The sequence below is a fragment of the Natrix helvetica genome, assembly GCF_964273705.1.
Source record: "Natrix helvetica genome assembly, chromosome: 9".
NCBI lineage: Eukaryota > Metazoa > Chordata > Lepidosauria > Squamata > Natricidae > Natrix > Natrix helvetica.
Window position 1 is genome coordinate 14,386,722 of NC_138560.1, and position 22,629 is coordinate 14,409,350.

The window sequence follows — 22,629 nt, forward strand, 5'->3', positions numbered from 1 at the left end:
GCTGAAGTCGTATTTTCTGCAATCGAGTTTGGAGCTGCTTATCTTGAGTTTATATCTATTGTGTGCTCGTGTATTGTTGCAGTTGAAGCTGAAGTAGTCATTGACAGGTAGGATGTTGTAGCAGATAATTGTATGTACTACGCTTAGGTCAGACCGCAAGCAGCGTAGTTCTTGGTTTTCCAAGCCCAAAATTTCAAGTCTGGTGGCACAGGGTATTCTGTTGTGAGTAGAGGAGTGGAGGACTCTTCTCATGAAATACCTCTGGACTCGCTCGATTGTATTAATATTCGATACACAGTGTGAATTCCAGACAGACGAGCTGTATTCGAGAATTGGTCTAGCAAAGGTTTTGTATGCCCTAGTTTGCAGTACAATATTACCGGAGAAGGAGCTTCACAAGATTAGGTTGACAATGCCTAATTAGGTTGACAATGCCCCCCACCCCTCACTTCCTTTCCCCGTGGCATAGTGAGTACAGCTAGTCCTCGACGTATGACCAAGATTCAGCCCAGAATTTCTGTTGCTAAGGGGAGCAGCTGTCAAGTGACTTTTGCCCCAGTTTATAACCCTTCTTGTCACGGTTGTGAAGTGAATCATTGCAGGTAAGTTAGTAACATGGTCATTAAGCGAATCTGGCTTCCCCATTGACTTTGCTTGTCAGAAGGTTGCAAAAGGGGATTACATGACCCAAGGACACGGCAACCGTCATAAGTATGATCACACGATCATGGGGTTGCTGCAACGGTTGTGTGACAAACGGTCGTAAGTCACTTCTTTCAGTGCTGTTCTAACTTTTCAATGGTCACTAAATGAACTGTTGTAAGTCGAGGTGCACCTGTACGCTGTTCCAGCCACCAAAAGTCATATTATAGCAATAGTACTTAGCAATAGCACTTAGACTTATATACCGCTTCACAGTGCTTTTACAGCCCCCTCTAAGCGGTTTACAGAGTCAGCCTCTTGCCCCCAACAATCTGGGTCCTCATTTTACCCACCTCGGAAGGACGGAAGGCTGAGTCAACCTTGAGCCTGGTGAGATTCGAACTGCCAAACTGCTGGCAGCCGGCAGTCAGCAGAAGTAGCCTGCAGTACTGCACTCTGACCACTGCGCCACCTCGGCTCTTATGTCATCCGTGTGGTTTGTGGGCAATTGGTTCTCAAAGGTTTATTTCTGCTGCAAAGTAACCTCTCTAATTCCCCATGCTTCTTCCTCCCCTCCCATCTCTCCATATAGGAAGCCTCTCTTCCCTCTTGCGCTCAATGTGGGGTCCGTTAAAGGACAATGAACCAACCATTGTATTCTACACGAAGCAAATTCTAGAGGGTTTGCGTTACCTCCACGATAACCAGATTATCCACCGAGATATCAAGGTGAGGCACCACCCCCAGGTTGGGGGATGGCTTGATATTGCTACCCCATGTTTTCTGCTCTGGAGGTCTTGGACACTTCCTGGTTCTCTAAAGCAACAGTTTCTATGATTGACAGGGAGATAACGTCTTGATCAACACTTATAGTGGAGTATTAAAAATTTCAGACTTCGGCACTTCCAAAAGGCTGGCTGGGATCAGCCCAAGCACTGAGACGTTCACAGGTAAGGCCTTAGGGGTTTATGAATGAACATTTTAAATATGCGGTCCTTGGTGCTCTCTGAGCTTGATTGGTTGTTTAGCACACATTTCATCACCAAACTAGGTAACACCATCAGTGCCAAGGAAGTGGGGTTTGCTCTCTCTTTATATACTAATGACTTGCCCTGTCAGTGTTTTTGGTGGTTCCTTCAGTAGGCTGTTGCTTACTATTTGATTGTTTGTCAGACTTGGTAATTCCTTGATTAGGGTCTTGTTTTAGAATCAAATAGAGCTGGAAGGGACCTTGGAGGTCTTCTAGTCCAGCCCCCTGCTCAAGCAAGGGAACCTATACTATTCCTTGATTAGGGTCTTGTTTTAATTGCTCTTAAATGCAAGTTATTAGCAATTTGTGTACACCATCTTCAACTGCATTGCAGTTTACCCAAGGATATTTTATTTATTTATTTATTTATTATTCATGCTTCTAGACCGCCCCCTCTCCCAAAAGGGACTCGGGGCGGTGTACAGTCCATGCAAAATATATCAAAATACAATAAAAATTGAATATGTACAGTTGGAATGGAGGAGGTTAAAAATGGAATTAAAAGAACTGTACAAAGCAATATATATAAATATAGGATTTTGAACCCCTAAAACACACACAATAAGTTAAAAACAATACCCCTAAAATAACCAGTTAATACATTTGCCAGGGGGGACAGTTGTAATTATGCCAGGCCTGCTAATCGGAACAGGTGAGTCTTCAATTTTTGCCGGAAGGAGCGGAGGTCAGTAGTGGTTCTAATGTCGGGGGGGAGGTCATTCCAGAGGGTTGGGCCCATCACAGAGAAGGCCCTACTCCTTGGTGTCGCCCGTTGGCATTGCCTAGTGGACGGCACCAGGAGAAGTCCCTCTCTGTGTGAGCGAATTGGCCGCAGGGATGTATGTGGGAGGATGCGATCCCGCAAGTATATTCAAGTGCATATACCTCTCCACACACATGGACACATATTTCTATATGCACCTGCATGCACGCTCTTCTGAGCATGCCCGCGCACACTTTGCACACCACTTTTATTTCAACTGCCATTCAGCATTCCACACGAATTGTATTTACTTTGCAAACATATTAATTTTCCTGGTTTGCTGACAGGCAAATTCTTGTTTGTCAATGGCCCCATTCAGTTACATTTCTGTCTCTCTCCCCCTCCTCTCTTTCTTTCTCTCCCTCTCTGTCTCCCTCCCTCCCTCCATCTCCTCCCCTCTTTCTCTTCCCCCTTCTCTCTTTCTCTCCCTCTCCTCCTCTCTTTTTCTTCCCCCCCTCTCTCTCCCTCTCACCCTCCCTCTCTCTCCTCCCCTCCATCTCTGTCTCTGTCTGTCTATCTCTGTCTGTCTGTCTCTGTCTCTCTCTCTTTTTGTCTCTCTGTCTCTCTCTGTCTCCCCCTCCCCCCCACTTGCCAGTAGAAATCACCATTAGAGGGAGCAATATAATCGGCCGCACAACAATATTAAACATGCCAGCAATCAATAAGCCTAAGATCAGAGAATGTTTGTCTTCGTCCTTGAAGGGATAGATTAGAACCAAACTTTCTGCAGGCACCTCGGCTGTTTTCTCAACTTGCTCATCTTTCTTGGAGCCAATTTTGCATTGAAAAGATCCTGGCAGCTGTTTTCAGCTCAGCAGGCAGAATGAGGAGGAGCAGCTAGGAAGATCAGGAATAATAGGAGAGAGACAAACGGGGTAAAATAATTAAGTTCAGATCAGCGTGTCAGAAGGGTTTGGGCAATCAATAATTGGGAGCTCGCAAAAAGAGAAATAATCCTTGGGTAGATGGATGAGCTGCCCCAGGCAAGAACTGTTGCGACAAGCAAGCACATTTTCAGGGTTTTGCTCAGTAGAATGAGCGGAAGCAACTCCTAGCTGCTGACAGCTAGATAGCTTACCAAAATCGAAAAGAAGGGTAGTCTTACACAAGCTCATCAAAAAGAGAATCCAGGATTGTTTACTTGCACAGTTGCTGGCAAGGAGTGTTGGGTGGCTGTCATATAAGAGAGTTAGAAGGGACTTTGGAGGTGCTCTAGTCCAACTCCCTAACCCTAACCCTATACAAGGGCTCTCCAACTCACCTCTTCACGGCAGCATCATGGGATGTATCAGGATTTTTTCCCCGTTCACTAAACCGGGCGTGGGCGTGGCTAGGCGTGACGCCTCCAGCCCACGGGCCGGGAATTTGACAGCCCTGCGCTCTACCATTTCATCTGAATGGTTGTCCAGTCTCTTCTTAAAAACCTCCATTGATGGATCACCCACAACTTCTGGGGACAAGTCCTTCTGCTGATGATAGGTAGTCCTCGACTTAGGACCACGATTGAACCCAAAATGTTTGTTCTTAAGCGAGACATTGGTTTAGTGAGTTTTGCCACATTTTATGACCTTTCGTGCTGCAGTTGTTAAGCGAATCACTGCAGTTGTTAAGTTAGTAAGACAGTGTTTGAGGGAATCTGGTTTCCCCAGTGACTTTGCTTGTCAGAAAGTCGCTAAAGGTGACCCCCGTAAACATAAATATGAAGTCAGAGTTCCGAGTGACACCCCCAACGAAAGAAGACTCCGAGACTTGAGATTCTTCAAAGTTCCATTTTATTAGGGATGTCATATTGGCACATCTGGGAAAACCCGAATCTGAAAGTTTCCAGGTTTTCTCCACCCAAATGAAATATCCGGGGAACGCCAGGTTATCAGCACCGATAGGATATAATTATTTATTGGCCAAGTGTGATTGGACACACAAGGAGGACACACAAGGAATTTGTCTTTGGTGCATAAGCTCTCAGTGTACATAAAAGATATAAGTGATAAATCATGATCATAGTTGTCATAAATACCTTCAGCGTGAATAGTTGTTTAGCAGAGTATGTCCGGGTTCCAAGTAACACCCCTAGCGAAAAGAAACTCTGAAGCTTTGAGGTTCCTCAAAATTCCATTTTATTAGAGATGTCATATTGGCACATCTGGGAAAACCCGAATCTGAAAGTTTCCAGGTTTTCCCCACCTAAGTGAAAGTTCAAGTCCCTGCCCAGCACCCACATGCCCATCACATGATCCAATCAGGCACCATCCAAAACTGGAGATGCCTCTCAGTCCTACCTCATCGCAGCTGCAGGGCAAGATGGCCTTGACTCTCTGAGAAAGGAATGTTATTTAGACTATATATCTCCCATACTCCGTATAATCTCCCCTCCCGTTTTCCCCACAGTAGAAAATGTGGCATCCCTGAAGGCCCAATTCAACAGATGGCTCCCAGGCCTGACCTATGAGTCGGTTGCCAAGCGTCTGAATTTTGATTATGTGATCCTGAGGAGGCTGCAAGGGTCATAAGTGTCAAAAACGGTCACAAGTCCCTTTTTTCAGGGCTGTTGTAACTTTGAATGGTCATTAAAGAACTGTTGTAAGCCAAGAACTACCTGTAATTGTTCTAAGTATCTAGAAATTTCTCCTTAGTTCTAGGTTGGATTTCTCCTTGATTGCTTTCTTTCCTATTGCTTCTTGTCCTGCCTTCTGGTGCCTTGGAGAATAGCTGGACTCCCTCTTCTTTGTGGCAGCCCCTGGGATATTGGAACCCTGCTATTATGTCTCCCCTGGTCCTTCTTTTCACTAGACATACCCAATTCCTGCAACTATTCTTCATATGTTTTAGCCTCCAGCAGTGGTGGAATTCAAATTTTTTTTACTACCGGTTCTGTGGGCATATCTTTTTTAAAAATATATTTTTTATTATTTTTACATTTAAAACAATGCAATACCGCGGAGTCGGAGTGACCATACATTCACATTATGTACAGCTAGTTTCAACCATTAACAATTAATCTACTTAATACATTGTCTATCCTTCTGTCCAATCCCAATATATACATTTGTTCCAGTCTTGTCGTCTTGTCTTATACCAATCATAAAATCTATTCCATACCTCAAAATATTCTGATTCCCCTTTATTTTTAAGTTCAAGAGTGAGCCTATCTGCTTCTGCACAGGCCAACACTTTTCTGATTATATCAAGCTCTGATGGTGTATTTTCTTTTTTCCAATACTGTGCATAGGTTATGCGCGCTGCAGTTAGTATATGTATAATTAAATAAAGTGTATCTTTCTTAAACCCCTCCGGTAGGAGAAAAGTTTCGCCTAGGAGAAAAGTTTCTGGTTTAAACATAATTTGTTCTCCCACCATTTGTTCTAACCACGATTGAATCATTTTCCAATATTTTTTTGCCTCATTGCACGTCCACCACATATGATAGAAAGTGCCTGGTGTTTTTTTACACTTCCAACAGTTTGGGGCCAGATTTTTGAACATTTTGGAAAGCCGTGCTGGGGGGAGATGTCTGTGGGCATATCTTTGTGGGCGTGGTGTGTCTTTGTGGGCATGTCTTTGTGGGCAGGGGAAGGATACTGCAAAATCCCCATTCCCTCCCCACCCCATTAACCTGCTTTCCAGTTCCCTTCTCCTGTTCAGGGCAACAAAAGAAGATCAGCTGGGAGGCTGGGAGGCAGCAGGGGCGGGGCCAGCCTATTTGCCGGTTCTCCAAACTACTCAAAATTTCTGCTGTGGGTTCTCCAGAACCTGTCAGAACTGGCTGAATATCCTCTCTGGCATCCAGTCCCCTAATCATCTTTGTTGCTCTTCTCTACACTCTTCCCAGAGTCTCAACATCTTTTTGATGTCGTGGCAACCGAAACTGGATGCAATATTCCACGTGTGGTCTTACTCTTGTCTCCCTGACTTTCTCCCCATAGGTACCCTGCAGTACATGGCCCCAGAGATCATTGATCAGGGGCCCCGAGGTTATGGGAAGCCGGCTGACATCTGGTCCCTGGGCTGTACCATCATTGAGATGGCCACAGGGCGGCCTCCTTTCTTTGAGCTGGGCAGCCCACAAGCCGCAATGTTCAAGGTGAGGCTGGACAGGCAGTGAGAAATCATCTTGGGCCCCTCAGATTAGTGGAGCTGGTCAGGCAAAGGATCAACCAGAACTCTCGACTGGCTCTGTTTGGGATTTCTTCATCAAGAGTAGAACGGGTGGGAATGCAAGAAATGTATGGAATGAGCAGGGATGGGAATTCAGCCTGGGAGAGCATCTGAAACCAAACACAGCAAGTGCCTTCCTTTCACCAATGCAGTAAGGTCTATAAGACAACGAGGGCCACGATTTATTTATTTGATTTTTATCATGTAGCAAACATACCTAACACTCTCCTTCCTCCTATTTTCCACACAACAGCAATCCGGTGAGGTAGGTTGGTCTGAGAGCAGTGACTGGTCCAAAGTCTCCCAGCTGGCTTTCATGCCTAAGGCAGGACTAGAACTCACAGTCTCCTGACGATTGGCCCAAAGTCACCCAGCTGGCATTTCTGTCTAAAGCAGAACTAGAACTCACAGTCTCCTGACAGGTTAAGGTCTCTGATGTGAAGAGCATTTTCAGTGGAAGCTGTTGGGTTCAATTCCCACAATCTCCAATCAAAAGCAGGCAAAGTATCCTACTTCCCACTGTAGGAAGTTAGCATCCACCCCTTTCGTAGGAAAATGAGATATTTTAGGAAATATTAAAAGGGCAGAATATTTTCCCTAAAAGGGAGACAGAAATTCAGCCCCCCCACCTTTTTCAATGGCCCATTAAGGCCTGAGCCAGTCTATTCGACATTCTGCATAAGAAAGATCTACCTCCTTCAGGCAGAGCCATAATAGGAATCCCAAAGCCCTTTTACTACATAATACAATACAATACAATACAATACAATACAATACAATACAATACAATACAATACAATACAATACAATACAATAATACAACACAGCACAACAATACAATAGTAGAGTTGGAAGGGACCTTGGAGGTCTTCTAGTCCAACCCCCTGCCTAGGCAGCAAACCCTATACTGTTTCAGACAAATGGCTATTCAACATCTTAAAGACTTCCACTGTTGGAGCATTCACAACTTCTTGAGGCAATTTCTGTTCCACTGATTGTTCTCACTGTCAGGAAATTTATCCTCAGTTCTAAGTTGCTTCTCTCCTTGATTAGTTTCCACCCATTGCTTCTTGCTCTACCCTCAGGTGCCTTGGAGAATAGTTTGACACCCTCTTCTTTGTGGCAACCCCTGAGATATTGGAAGACTGCTATCATGTCTCCCCTAGTCCTTCTTTCTCTTAAGCTAAACATACCCAGTTCCTGCAACCGTTCCTCATATGTTTTAGTCTTCAGTCCCCTAATCATCTTTGTTGCTCTTCTCTGCACTCTTTCTAGAGTCTCCACATCTTTTCCTCATCGTGGCGACCAAAACTGAATGCAGTATTCCAAGTGTGGCCTTATCAAGGCCTTATAAAGTGGTATTAACACGTCACGTGATCTTGATTCTATCCCTCTGTTTATGTAGCCTCACCCAGCAAAGGCTCAACCAAGCCTGGGACTCAGGACAGCTTACAGAGCTGCTCCTGCATGGCCCCATGGGAGTCTGGCAACCGATCAGAATACAAGTTCAAATTCAAAAGCTCAGAGAGATTGCATAAAACCAATGGCACTCTCAGCATCTCTTACCTTTTTCCCCCCAGGACTTCAAACCATGTGGTCCTGTCCACCATTAAAAACCATCTTTCCAAGCAGTCTCCATGTTTCCAGGGTCTTTTTCCCCACTTGGAACTGAATCCAGATGGACATTTCTTCCAACACCACCATCCTACAAACGAAAGGAAAATGGCAAATTTCTAGACTCCCTTATGTTGGGTGTCCTGAGTAAAGGATTGTGTACTATTGCTAGTCAGTTCCTTTTCTTCAGGTGGGCATGTTCAAGATCCATCCAGAGGTGCCCAGCTCCATGTCCGATGAAGCCAAGGACTTCATCCTGAAATGTTTTGAAGCAGATCCCGACAAGCGATCGACTGCAGCTGCTTTGCTTCAAGAGCCCTTTTTGAGGAACAGGAAGAAATGCAGGAGCCCAGCAGTGCCAGGTGAGGGAAGGAGCCAACCCCGGTGGGGATTCGGAGGGTCTGGGCATGGCGTCTTTTCTCAGCTCCTGGCTTCTTTTTCTCTTCTTTGCTCAGACGAGCCATCGGTGTCCAACAAGCCCAGAAGGTCCACTTCATCGGAAGGCTTTGCAGAACCTAGAAACCGTTCTTCTTCTTTGCACTCCCTGAAAGTCCAAGTGGAAAACATCGTTTTATCCCGAAGCTCCAGCGAAGTGAACCAGGGGAACAACTATTTGAGGTAATATAATGCTGACTTCTTTTTTGGGGAAAAGAGGATGATGAGGATGATTCAATCTTGTTCAGCTCTTGGCAATTCTGTGGACCAGGTGTCTCTTCCAATCTTGCACTCCTCTGAGATGTTCTCTGCTCTGGCTGGTAACAGCTTTGATGGTGTCTAGCCGCCATTTTCTTTAGTGGCCTGGTTTCCTTTTACTGCTCTCTCTTCCAAGCATTAATTACTTTCTCTACTGAATTCCCCTGCATGAAATGGCCAAAATAAAGGAGACGCAGTGAAAGAAAAATCCAGTTGCCTCCTGAAAAAGCACCTTTGGGACAACCCTGACCTGGATGACTGAGAATCTCTTACAGACTTTGAGCTATACAATTTGGGATGAAGACCCTTGGGATGGTGTGGGAGTAGGAAGGGATTTCTTGAGGGAAAAAATTGCAGACCACAGGAACCATTAGCGCTACTCAGGTGACCCTGGGGACACAGATAAACCTCCAAGTGCTTCAGCAACCCGCAATTGCAAATATCCAGCTGTCTGCAAGGAAGATAAATCCTTCCATTCCCCACTGTCCTGTCAGACCCAAAGAAGCTTCTTGGATGAGAAGTGAAACATCTTCAAAGAAAAAACAAAGTCCAGTTGCTTCCTGAAAAAGCATCTTGGGGATAAGTGTGAGACAGACTTGTGATTTTCCCCTTCCAGTGACATCTCTGGTGTTATGCACTCCAGTACTTGTATTAAAACAATACTTTTTGAAGGGGGAAGGAGAGAGAGAGAAAGAGAGAGAGAGAGAGGAAAGATAATTTCTCCTTCCTTTTTCTTTCTTTCTTTCTTTCTTTCTTTCTTTCTTTCTTTCTTTCTTTCTTTCTTTCTTTCTTTCTTTCTTTCTTTCTTTCTTTCTTTCTTTCTTTCTTGTTTTCAACAGTAGTGACCGCAAACAAAGAAGAGCTGAGCATGGCCAATCTAAATGATTGGTTGGTGTTTGCCTCTAGATCTGCACTGATCTGCCCAGAATGGTCTGGAGAAGTATGAAAGAGTTGGACTGCCACCTAGTGCCTACTATTGCTCACAAGCACAGAGGATCTTCCATAGAGCATTTTCGGGAGAGAATATACGCAGGATCCGATGTCCTTTGTCAAACTACTCATAGTCTTGTGATTTTTGCAATTGTCCACTGATTGCCTTACCCTCATTCACTTCTGCTCACTTGGTCACGTACAGGAAGGTTGTTATAAAACAGAGACGTCTGTGGAGATTCTCAGTCATCCAGGTCATGGAGGGCCCAAAGGTGCCTTTTCAAGAGGCAACTGGATTTTTTTGGGGTGGGGGGGTTTGAAGACATTTTGCTTTTCATCCAAGAAATGGATGGGAATCAAAATGTCTTCAAAGAAAAACCAGAAAGTGCAGTTGCCTCTTGAATAGAATAGAATTCTTTATTGGCCAAGAGTTGATTGAACACACAAGGAATTTGTCTTCGGTGCATAAGCTCTCAGTGCACATAAAAGATATGATCATAGTTGTCATAAATACATTCATTGTTAATCATAAGATACAACACTTAGTGATAGTCCTAGGATACTGAATAAGCAATCCACACAAACCATACTAGGACACTAAATAAAACAATATAAATTGTAAGGATACTAGCGACAAAGTTATAGCCATAAGTAGAAAAGGAGATAGGTAATAGAAAGGATGAGAAGAAGAATAGTCATACAGTCTTAGTAAATGCCATATTTTTTCGGAGTATAAGATGCTCCGAAGTATAAGATGCACCTAACTTTTGGGGAGGAAAACAAGAAAAAAAAATCAACCTCTGCCTCCCAGAAATTTGCCTCCTTGCAGCAAACAGCAAACAGCCAGTTTCAGCTTCAACACAGCCTAATTAGCACAAGCAGCTGATTGTCGGTTGGATTGGCCTCTCAACCATCAGTTGTTTCAGGCTGCAGGGATTGCCATAGCCTATTACTGCCCCCCGCACACCCCGTTTTTGGTCTCCACATGCCCTATTTTCTGCCCATTCTGGGCGGCGGGGATCAGAAGGGGTGGAAAATGGGGCACATGGAGCCTGAAAACGGGGTGCGCAGAGGCCAAAAATGGGATGCAGAGGCCGAAAATGGGGTACATGGAGGCAATAGGCAATGGCAATCCCTTCAGCCTGAAACAGCTGATGGTCAGGCGACCGATTCAACCGACAATCAGCAGCTTGTGCTAGCTAATCAGGCTGTGATGAAAATGAAACAGGCTGTTTGCTGCAAGGAGGCAAATTTTTGGGATACAGAGGCCAAAGGATGGGGGCCGGTGGGTGGATGGGGCTACATTTGGTGTATAAGACGCACCCAAATTTTCACCCTCTTTTTGGGGGCGAGAAAGTGTGTCTTATACTCCAAAAATATGGTAGTTTGACAGTGTTGTGGGATTTAGTTGTTTAGCAGAGTGATGGCATGTAGGGGGAAAAACTGTCCTTGTGTCTAGTTAAAATCACCTTTGGGTAGTAAACGGAGAATTGGATCTCCTCCATTGTGGTTTTCTGAGTGAGGGGTAGGGGGGCTCAAGTAAATTACTGTCACCCAACTGTTGTTGCCTTGAATCCAACTCCTCCAATGTAGGACCCCTGAAGCGGTGACCAATGCCGATCTCAACCTCTCTGCTTCCTCCCACGAAGAGAGCAGTTGCCTCTTCTTGCTAAAGAAAGACAGCGAGAGGCGAGCTACCTTGCACAAAGTCCTGACGGAGGAACTGCCAAATATCGCGGCAGCCATATATGAGGCCCAGGAAGAGGTAAGGCCTATTTGGGTCTTGGATATGTGCAGTGGTGGGATTCAATTTTTTTTACCACCAGTTCTGTGGGTGTGGCATAGTTTGGTGAGTGTGGCTTTTGTGGGCCTGGAAGGGGAAGGATACTGTAAAATCTCCATTTCCTGCCAATCAGCTTGGACTGGGGAGGCAGAGAATAGATGAGGGCATGGCTAACCAGAGGTGGTATTTACCGTTTTTCCAAACTATTCAAAATTTCCGCTACCGGTTCTCCAGAACTAGTCAGAACCTGCTGAATACGACTTCTGGACATGTGACTTGAAGGCGATGGATAGTGAAGACAGAGATTATAGGTAGCTGTTCTTACCTACGCTTCCCCAGCAGCACGAAGCCGAGTCCTCGTCCCGATAAACCCCTTTTATTTAATTTACAGTGAATTCCTCTCCAGCAAAGTCTTTCCTCTTTCCACAGTCTTTCAGGGTAGTTCACAATTACCGACCGTTATCGGGCTTGGAGAGTGGCCAGGCCAATATCTTTCAGACGCCGTAATACTTGGCAAGAATGCAGGAATGAACTAATTGTCTCCTGCAAACACTCCTCCCTTTTTGCTCCTCTTGTGTGTGTGTGTGTGTTCCAGCAAAACTCTGGAACTCCTCGAGCAATGTCAGCCAAACTTGGTACACAGATGACTTACTCTCTGGAAACAAATACTGTGGGGGGTAAGACACCCCTAACACCCCTCAGGGTGTGTGTGTGTCCGTGTGTGTGTGTTCCAGCATAACTCTGGAACACTTGGGCCGCTGAAATGAAAAGGACTGAATTATATCTAGAGTGTCAAGTCATAGACTAGTTACTTGCGGGATCGTATTCTGCCCCATACATCCCTGCGACCAATTCGCTTGCACAGAGAGGGCCTCCTCCAGGTGCCGTCCACTAGACAGTGTCGGGGGGCGGCGCCTAGGAGTAGAGCCTTCTCTGTGGCGGGCCCAGCCCTGTGGAATGACCTCCCTCCGGATATTAGGAATACCTCTGACCTCCGCTCCTTTCGTATTAAGCTTAAGACCCACCTATTCCAAGTAGCTGGCCTGGCTCAACTTTGATCTAACCATATCGCTCCTGACGGGTTTTTAATTGGGTATTTTAATTATATTTAATTATCTAGGGGTTTTTAAATACTGTATTTTAATTGTTTTTATTTATTAGCCGACCTCCTCCTTGTGTGTGTGTCTCGGTACATGTCTTTGTCATATGTTTGTTTTGTCCACATATTTATTTCATATGTTTCATTGTACGCCGCCCCGAGTCCTGCGGGAGAGGGTGCGGCTAAGAAATAAATATTTATTATTATTATTATTATTATTATTATTATTATTATTATTATTATTATTATTATTATTATTATTATTATTATTATTATTATTATTGTACTTTTGACAGTGATAGTGTGCATTTTGGATTTAGGTTCTGTTAAGACACAGTCTGTTGTGCCTTAAAATGGCTTCTACTGTACAGCACAGTGGAGTTGTCATGGTAACAGTTTTGCAGTACTCCACAAGGGGGCTCCCTCTAATACAGGATTGGGATAAATACGCCAGGTTATCAGCGAGTGAATAATAAAAATAAATATCCATCAGTTCTGTCCATTTTGTAATCTCATCTTCCACTGTGGATATGCCACCTTTGTGCATGTACTATGGTAATCTTGCTGCAGTTATTCCTGGATCCATATTCCATGCGGGGGGCTTGTGTTAGTTACTCTGCTTCTCCTCCACAGAAGGTGCTGTCGTTGGCACACATCGCTGAGCTGGTATCCTGTCTCAAGAGCTACATCCGTTCCCCAAGCCGCAAACAGCTGGCTCAAAGCCTGCTCCAGTTACAAGATCACTTCCAGTCTGACGGGCTGAGTTTTTGTCAGGTGCAGGCTCCACTCTTTGCCTTCCAGGACACTGTGAGTATCTTATGATTAGCACTCCAGGAATTAGTCTTTAGCTTCCTTAAGATTTGCTACTACTGCGATCTATATACCATTCGAACTCCGTTCGATTTCATGGAACCTTCAATCGGGCAAAATGGTGCATCACAAGGCAACCATTTTTGAATTGACATACCTCAACTGGGCTAATTTAAAGAGTGCACCCAAAATCTGGAACTATAACTCCCATGGCATTGCAAGCTTGTGAATTTTTGCTTCTTTGCTCATCCGTGGTCATTCCGTTTCCTTGCTTAGGTAAGAAAATATCTCTGGAATGATGGCCTAACAGATCAGAGTTGTCTAATCTCTTCTAAAACTGGAAGGTTTCTGAAAAACCAATGCAGCTGGACTGGCCTGTCTCTGAGATTCAATTCACTGCTCTGAATCAAGCAGTAGCAATAGACTTCACAGTGCTTTACATCCCTCTCTTAAGTGGTTTACAGAGTCAGCATATTGCTCCTAACAATATGGGTCCTCATTTTACCAACCTCTGAAGGATGGAAAGCTGAGTCCACCTTGAGCCGGTCAGGATCGAACTGCAGGCAGTCAGCGGAGTTAGCCTGCAATCCTGCATTCTAACCCCTGTGCCACCACGGCTCATGTCTTGTTTAATGATTGAAGAAAACTCAATTGATTCACAAACAATCCAAAGGAACAACCATGCCTTTTAAAAGCTACTGTGGTTGTGCTCCTGTCTATGATTCAGGGTAGTGTGTAAACTCATTCTCTGTGATATATAGGGATCTAGGCCTATGGAGATGTTTCAGTCCCTCTGATCTTTAATGAACCCTGGTGGCGCAGTGGTTAAAGCGCAGTACTGCAGACAATCTGTGCTCCCAGCCTGGAGTTCGATCCTGATGGGGCTCAAAGTTGACTCAGACTTACATTCTTCCGAGGTGGGTAAAACGAAGACCCAGATTAATGAGGACAATAAGCAAATACATTGTAAACCATCCAGAGTGTGTTGTAAAGCACTTTGGGGAGGTACATAAGCCCAAGTGTTGTTGCTGTTGCTAAATGGAAGACTGACTCATGCTGCATTAAATGAGGATGCCCCCTCCTTCTCACACCTGCTCTGTCCCACCTCTCTAGGTGAAGCACATGCTACGGAAGCTCCAGATTAAGCCACACTGGGTGTTCGCCCTGGATAATCTCATGGGGCAAGCGGTGCAGGCAACCTTGACCGTCCTCTTGGAAGGTAGGACGAAAGGAAGGGAGAAGCAAGTTGGTTTAGTCCTGAATATAATAAGAACAAGAGTAGCCCAGACATTGGAGCTGAGAACTGGAGAGAGGAATCTGCGCTCTGGCCACACATGACAATATCTAAAATCCATCACTTTTCAGAAACACTCAAGCCGTTGTTTGGTCAAGCAACATTATTTTGCTCTAGGACAGTGTTTCTCAACCTTGGTGACTTTAAGTCCTGTGGACTTCAACTCCCAGAATCCCCCCAGCCAACTGGCTAGGGAATTCTGGGAGTTGAAGCCCACAGGACTTAAAAGTCACCAAGGTTGAGAAACACTGATCTAGGGCATTTTATATGGGTCGATGCACTTTGCTCTATATTGTTTCTCAACCGTAGCCATTTGAAGGATGTGTGCAACTCTTGGAATTCCCCAGCCAGCCTGTTCAGGTTGAGAAATGCTGACTTGAGAGGTAGAATGAGAGAAATGAGTTTTGTTAAACACTAAAGGCAGAACAGTCTGTTCGAGTTAGGACTGAAACCATTTTGGACAGGACACACACATGAATTAAAAGGAAATCCTGGGGAATAGATAATAAGGACCATTTTTTTCCTATAATTACAAGGTGCAGAATGCTGCTTGTTTGTTTTAAAATAATATTGGTCTTCCGCTGATGAATATGGGACTTAAGGCGAGTCACTTTGTTACATTGAAGGGTTTTTCTTTTCAAAAAACAGATTGCACATAGATTAGTTCTGTCAAGAAGAGAATTTTTGCACATTTTGGCTCCTTTTATCTCTGTAGGAAGATCTGTTATCTTCTAAAACTCCCTCTTCTGCATAACTTAAGGAATGTTTTTTTTCCCCCGTGACATCCCAATTCACCAAGATCATGTAGGACCAGTGTATCTAAAAAAATCTTGGAGACTTTTTAAAAACTGCTCTGTCCCTCGAATTGGAGATGTCTGGATTGAACCTGAAATATGTCTTCATGACAGAATAGGTTGTTCGGTTGTTCTTACTTTTTGTTTACTCCTACAATCTATCTATGGGCATTGTTGAATTAGCAGGCACTTCCTTTGTCAGGTTTCCTGCCTCCCTTCGTGTATTTGCAGAGGTATTTAATTAAAAAGGGGAGGAGGGGTGAAGTGCTGCTTGGTGCAAAGCACAGCACCAGAAATAACTTTTTTTTTTTTGAGGGGGCCTCTGTGCCTCCTTCTGCCTATAGAATTCTCTAGAAGACAATTAAAGGATGGGAGAATGTAACCCAATTCCACCTGCCCGAAATAAAGGATAAACTCATGAGGTTAAAAGCATCTGAGGAGGTGGCGGCAAAGAGACAGCCCCCCCTCCTTTTCAGCCGCTTGGAAGCCATTTTGTGCAGACGTGATTTCCCCACTTCATTGGCAGCCATTTTGTGAGATTCTCCATCTCAGGTTTCAAGTCACCATGTACTAGCCACGATTGACCTCTTCCTGCAGTTTTGGGTTCATGCCATGCTCACGACTCTCACTCGCTCTTCCAGAGCTCAAGGTGCAGCCGCAGAATTTGCAGGAGGAAAACCAGAATCACCCGGGCACCAGAGAAGACGAGGAGCCACTTTTGACTGAGCAGCCTCCGTCTTCGAAAAAGCACGAGAGCGACCTCAAGGACAGTGCGGATACGCCAACGTCCGGAATTGGCACCGACACCAACAGTTGGCTGGATTCCCAGCCTCCCTTCAAGAGTCAATTGCCCCTCGTGACTCAACTCAACCAGCTGCAGGAAGAAACCAGAAGGTCGGTTCTTCCTGGATTGCGGCTGAGATGCTGGGAGGGCTGGGACAAAGCACTGGGGTTGGAGCTGCACTAAGCCACTGTTCAGTACAATACAATAGCAGAGTTGGAAGGGACCTTGGAGGTCTTCTAGTCCAACCCCCTGCCTAGGCAGGAAACCCTACACCGTTTCAGACAAATGGCTATCCAGCATCTTCTTAAAGACTTCCAGTGTTGGGGCATTCACAACTTCTGGAGGCAACTTCTGTTCCACTGATTCATTGTTCTAACTGTCAGCAAGTTTCTCCTCAGTTCTAAGTTGCTTCTCTCCTTGATTACTTTCCACCCATTGCTTCTTGTTCTACCCTCAGGTGCCTGGGAGAATAGCTTGACTTCCTCTTCTTTGTGGCAACCCCTGAGATATTGGAACACTGCTATCATGCCTCCCCTAGTCCTTCTTTTCATTAAACTAGACATCCCCAGTTCCTGCAATCGTTCTTCATGTTTTAGTCTCCAGTCCCCTAATCCTCTTTGTTGCTCTTCTCTGCACTCAGTGGTGCAGCTAGTTAAATAAATAAACACCCTTTAAAACAAGCAAGCATCAGATGGGGACATCTGTAAGTAAGTAGAGGTAACCCTTGACCCCCATTTATTTAGTGATCGTTCAAAGTCAGAACGGCGCCGAGAAAAGTGACTTGTGACAGTTTCTCACACTTACGACTGTTGTAGCTTCTGCAAAGTCATGTGATCAAAATTAGGATGCTTGGCAACTGGTATGTATTTACCATGGTTGCATTGTCCTGAGCATCCTGTGATCATCTTTTGTTGGCCTTCTGACAAGGACAGTCAAGGGAGAAGTCAGATTCACTTAACAAGTGGGTGATTAAGTCAACAATTGCAGTGATTCACTTAACAACTGCACCAAGAAAAATCGTAAAATGGGGCAAAATGCACTTGGCACATTTCTCACTTAGCAACCTAAATTCTGGGCTCAATGTGGTTGTAAGTTGAGGACTAGCTATATTTTTCTGTGGCCAAAGGGCAGAATATGGGATAAATATCTTTTATGTTACAGGATAGCAAATTTCAGTGGAATATTTAAGAATAATTTTGCAGTGGCAAGAACTGTTTTTTAACAACGGTGTTACTAACTTAGCAATTGCAGTGACTTCATTTAACAACTGGGGTGGAAAAGGTCATAAAATGGGCAAAACTCACTTAACCACTGTCTTGCTTAGCAATGGAAATGTTGCGTTCAATAGTTGAGAGTCAAGGACTACCTGAACAAATACATGTATTTGGAGACTCTCAATTTTCCAGGTCATGGTTGTCCCAAAGGTGCTTTTTTTTTCCCCAAAAGACAACTGAACTTTGGTTTTTTTTAAAAAAAGAATTCGCATGATTTATCCATTATGCTATATCAGAAAGTATCAAGCCACATTAAGGATTAGCAATGAGTACAAACCAAGCCCTGGTTTAAATTTACTCACTAATCAGGTTTTAAATTTAGGAACATGACCTGCTCATCCTGATCTTTTTGACTCTGGCAGGTTGCAGTGGAAACTGGTAGAGAAGCAACAGGAATGTCAGCGGCTCCTACAAGAGGCCCTAAAGATCATGGAACAGGACAGCTGGGCTCTGAGAAGGCCACAGATAATAGGTGAGGTTTCGGATAGCAGCAAGTTCAGACTGGAACCAGTGGCTGAGAGTAACATTTCTGCATCAGTGAATTCTATTCATGCACCTAGGAAAGTTGGGAGTGGAACCCTTTTAAGTTGACTGGCATGGAGGCAAAGACATCAGTGGGGGCAAAAGAATGAAGATGTGCCCCTTTTTTTATATGCATGACAGAGCTTCAATTGTGTAGCCATGCCTGCCTTTTTTGACCCCCTTTTTCCCAGGACAGATGTTGCTATACGGAGGACAACTTAATTGACGTCCAATTTTGCAAGAGACAGAGAACAAGCCTTATGACTTGTTCCTTGGGAATCCACTCGCAAAGGTTTTTAAAAGCAGAATCTGTGCATGTTCAGGTACTACTTTGTGGAAAGTTGTTTTAGGATCCAATCTGGATTAGTCACCGGGATTAATTAATTAATTTATTAAACTTCTAGACTGTCCCCTCTCCCCGAAGGGACTCAGGGCGGTGTACAGGTACAAATTTAAAAACCATACACTCGATAATATACATAACTAAAATTGAATTAAATATCCCCTGTACAAATTTATAAGAATTAAAAACTTAAACCTTAAAACCAAACCATAAAATTTAAAAATACAAACTGAGGTGGGAAAGCTGGAATTAGGCCAGGCCGGCTAGATGAAACAGGTGGGTTTTAAGTTTCCGGCGGAAGGAGCAGAGGTCCGTAGTCGTTCTAATGTCAGGGGGAAGGTCATTCCAGAGGGGATGAGAGGTCTAATCTTCTTCGGTCCTGGTGATTGACCCAGATTGGGTCCTGCAGCATCATCCTAGGACAGGGGTCCCCCAACCCTTGTGCCGCAGCCCCCTACTGGGCGGCTGACTCATTCAAAACCAGGCCACACAAGCAGCAGCTGAGTGTATGCACATACACAGTTCCACTCGTGTGAGTGGCGCACAACACATGTGCTTGCAACCCCACTCGCACGAGCTGTGTGTGTTTGTGTGTCCCTCACACAAAACCATCTACTGTTTTCCCCGCACCTCTGCAAAGGTTTGGGGACCACTGTCCTAAGACACGTATATTTGCCTTCATTCACGGAAATTGTCTTCGATCAGGACAAATTCTGCATCAAACAGGTTTCATATTCCCAGCCATCTGCAGTGAGTTGCCATGCAAGGGCTCAAGAGACTTTCTATATGCAAAATACATGTTTTGACCGACTGCTGTGGTCTTTCCCCAAACACAATTCTCCTCTTTTTTTAAAAGCCGCAACAAATGAACTTGTTCAAGATAAAGGTTGCACATTTACTTTTATGTACAGTCTAATATAACTGTTTGACTAGGTTCCTGTAACCCAGCAACGCCCAAAAACCCTTCATGGATAAAATTAATTAAGCCTATCTTATTGGGCCAATGTGTCTCCTAAGTCTTGAACTTTCCATTTGAAGTGTGTTGTGGGAACTCAATATCTATCTATCTATCTATCTATCTATCTATCTATCTATCTATCTATCTATCTATCTATCTATCTATCATCATCTATCTATATATAAAAATGTGTGTGTGTGTATGTTTTAGCATAACTCTGGAATGCCTCGAGCAATTTCAACCAAACTTGGTACACATATGACTTACTCACTTACTTACGAAGTGATGTCCCGGTGTGTGGAAGCCGTACGGATCTGGATGGATGACAACCGACTCAAGCTCAACCCCTCCAAGACGGAGTGGCTGTGGGTACCAGCTCCCCGGTTCAGCCAATTAATTCCATCATTGGCCATTGGGGGCATTCAACTTGCCCCCGTGGAGCGGGCGCGCAATTTGGGCGTCCTCCTGGATGCCCGGCTGTCCATGGATGACCATGTGACAGCCGTGGCAAGGGGGGCGTTCCACCAGGTGCGCCAATTGCGCCCCCTACTGGACCGGGACGCCTTACGCACAGTCACTCATGCACTGGTGACGTCTCACTTGGACTACTGTAACGCTCTCTACATGGGGCTTCCCTTGAAATGCACCCGGAGGCTACAGTTGGTCCAGAACGCAGCCGCGCGGGTAATTATGGGGAGTACTAGGTACTCCCATGTGACACCGTTCCTGCGCAAGCTGCACTGGCTTCCTGTGGTCTATCGGGTGCGTTTCAAGGTTTTGATAACAATCTTTAAAGCGCTCCATGGCTCAGGACCTAGTTACTTGCGGGATCGTATTCTGCCCCATACATCCCTGCGACCAATCCGCTCGCACAGAGAGGGCCTCCTCCAGGTGCCGTCCACTAGACAGTGTCGGGGGGCGGCGCCTAGGAGTAGAGCCTTCTCTGTGGCGGGCCCAGCCCTGTGGAATGACCTCCCTCTGGATATTAGGAATACCTCTGACCTCCGCTCCTTTCGTATTAAGCTTAAGACCCACCTATTCCAAGTAGCTGGCCTGGCTCAACTTTGATCTAACCATATCGCTCCTGATGGGTTTTTAATTGGGTATTTTAATTATATTTAATTATTTAGGGGTTTTTAAATACTGTATTCTAATTGTTTTTTATTCATCAGCCGACCTCCTCCTTGTGTATGTCTCGGTATATGTCTCTGTTATATGTTTGTTTTGTCCACATATTTATTTCATATGTTTCATTGTACGCCGCCCCGAGTCCTTCGGGAGAGGGTGCGGCTAAGAAATAAATATTTATTATTATTATTATTATTATTATTATTATTATTATTATTATTATTATTATTATTATTATTATTATTACTCTCTGGAAACAAATACTGTGGGGGTAAGACACCCCAAACATCCCTCGGGATGTGTGTTCTGTTAGGATACAGCCTGTTGTGCTTTAAAATGGCTTCCACTGTACTGCCGTAAAATGGCTTCTACTGTATGGCGCAGTGGAGTTGCCATGGTACCGGCTTCACAGTACTCCACAAGGGGGCTCCTTCTGGTAAGGGGTGAAATCCAACATTAGAAATTACGTTTGATCCGGACATTTTCTCCCTATAAATAAATACCCGGACAACACCGGGTTATCAGCTACTATTTAATATTATCTATTGATAGTATTAAAGTTAGAATTTAGTAGCAAAGGGGAGGGGTCTGCATGTGATTCTCAAATCCTTGAGCAGAAGAACCAGAAGCTTCTCTTTCAAGTCTTCTGCTTTGAGGATCCTATTTACCCTGGTGCAACATGCAGTCCACACATACTGAGCTTTGCAGTGGTAGAGAAGTAAGTCTTGTCTTCTAGACTTATGTCTCTGTTTCCCAGTTGTGAAATCGCATAGCCCCTTCTGCCTGTCCTTCCCAGCTTTCTGTTTCCTCCAAGGAGGAGAGCTGGATGCAGCTTTGGGAACAACACCAAAGACCATCTGAAGTGAGGAATTGTGGGGAACCTGTGGAGTGTAGTTTCAGGGAACAAGGCTGGTCCAAGGAGGAGCTTTGATTTGGTTCTTTTCCATCTGCCTTCCTAGAAATCCCTCCTTCTCCAACTTCCTGGGACCAAGAAGAAAATGCTGGAGATCCCCACCTGGCAGAGTGGTTAGAGAAACAGGGTGCAGACAAAGCCACAGTGGCAGTGGTAGGTCTGATTCAGCAGCAGGTGATGGTATCAACATCTGCCCCTACTTCAGTGAGACTGGTGGGGAAGAAAAAATGGCCACTCTAGGCTAAACTTTGTCTTCTCAAACAAAAGGCCACTCTAGCCTCAAAGTAGCAGTAGAAAACTCGCCTTAACAAATGCCCACATTGAGAGGCAGAGCTTTTGTTTTCCTGGATGAGTGGCATAATGGTTAGAGTAGACAAAGACCAGGGGAGGCCTGCAGTCAAGACTCCATTCAATTGTGGAGCTCGCTAAGACGACTTGGGGCCCTTCCTCCTCTCTTGCTTGTCGATTCCATCTGTTTGGCAAGGTGATGGAAGGTGGTGGGTTTAAGAATCAATCTGGCAAAAGAAATTCCACGTCCAACGCTTGAGCTTGCAGGAAACCTGGGATGGAAATCAAGCCAGGTCTTGAAATTATCCTCTTCTCTTAAAAGTTCTGCTACCATGGATTCACCCTGAATGATTTGCTGAAGTTGGCTACCATCGATGATCTCCGATACACCTGCATCAGGTAAGGTGGATAAATGGCAATCATCTCAGGACTGGCATGTAATTTTGTCTGATAAGCAAGGCTCCAAAGATAGTTTCATTTTTTTTTAAATGATTTGAAATCCTGAAAAGTTTGGGTACTATCATTACGCATGTTAAGATTTAAGTATCCTCCCACTCATTATGCAGATGCCAGCTGCACCTGCCTGCAGATCCCTTGGTATTATCCTTGGCACCAATGTGAGTTCTGATTACCAAGGCAAAAAAAAATGCATATTTAAGTGTCTCTAACATTTCAAAGAGGGTGCTGTTTCTCCCTTATTTGGGAGCTCCTGGGGTTTGATCTTGTGATCCTGCAATAATAGGATTTTTTTAAAAAAAAATTGCAAAGCCAATTAATTCCTCTAAAAGCCCCCTGCATATCAATAAAGAGGA

General features: G+C 44.6%; 1 protein-coding gene across 2 annotated transcripts in view; it reads left to right on the forward strand.

Moving 5' to 3' along the window:
• MAP3K6 (mitogen-activated protein kinase kinase kinase 6) overlaps positions 1 to 22,629 on the forward strand; it is a 70,279-nt gene that overhangs the window by 47,259 nt on the left and 391 nt on the right. For both annotated transcript variants that reach the window (XM_081961915.1, XM_081961916.1), the window contains exons 17-28: positions 1,235 to 1,371; positions 1,487 to 1,592; positions 6,359 to 6,516; positions 8,395 to 8,566; positions 8,660 to 8,822; positions 11,421 to 11,592; positions 13,343 to 13,516; positions 14,633 to 14,738; positions 16,249 to 16,501; positions 18,028 to 18,137; positions 21,576 to 21,682; positions 22,140 to 22,216. In XM_081961915.1, the coding sequence (XP_081818041.1) occupies positions 1,235 to 1,371; positions 1,487 to 1,592; positions 6,359 to 6,516; positions 8,395 to 8,566; positions 8,660 to 8,822; positions 11,421 to 11,592; positions 13,343 to 13,516; positions 14,633 to 14,738; positions 16,249 to 16,501; positions 18,028 to 18,137; positions 21,576 to 21,682; positions 22,140 to 22,216 (1,735 nt within the window). The remainder of the gene's footprint in view (positions 1 to 1,234; positions 1,372 to 1,486; positions 1,593 to 6,358; positions 6,517 to 8,394; positions 8,567 to 8,659; positions 8,823 to 11,420; positions 11,593 to 13,342; positions 13,517 to 14,632; positions 14,739 to 16,248; positions 16,502 to 18,027; positions 18,138 to 21,575; positions 21,683 to 22,139; positions 22,217 to 22,629) is intronic.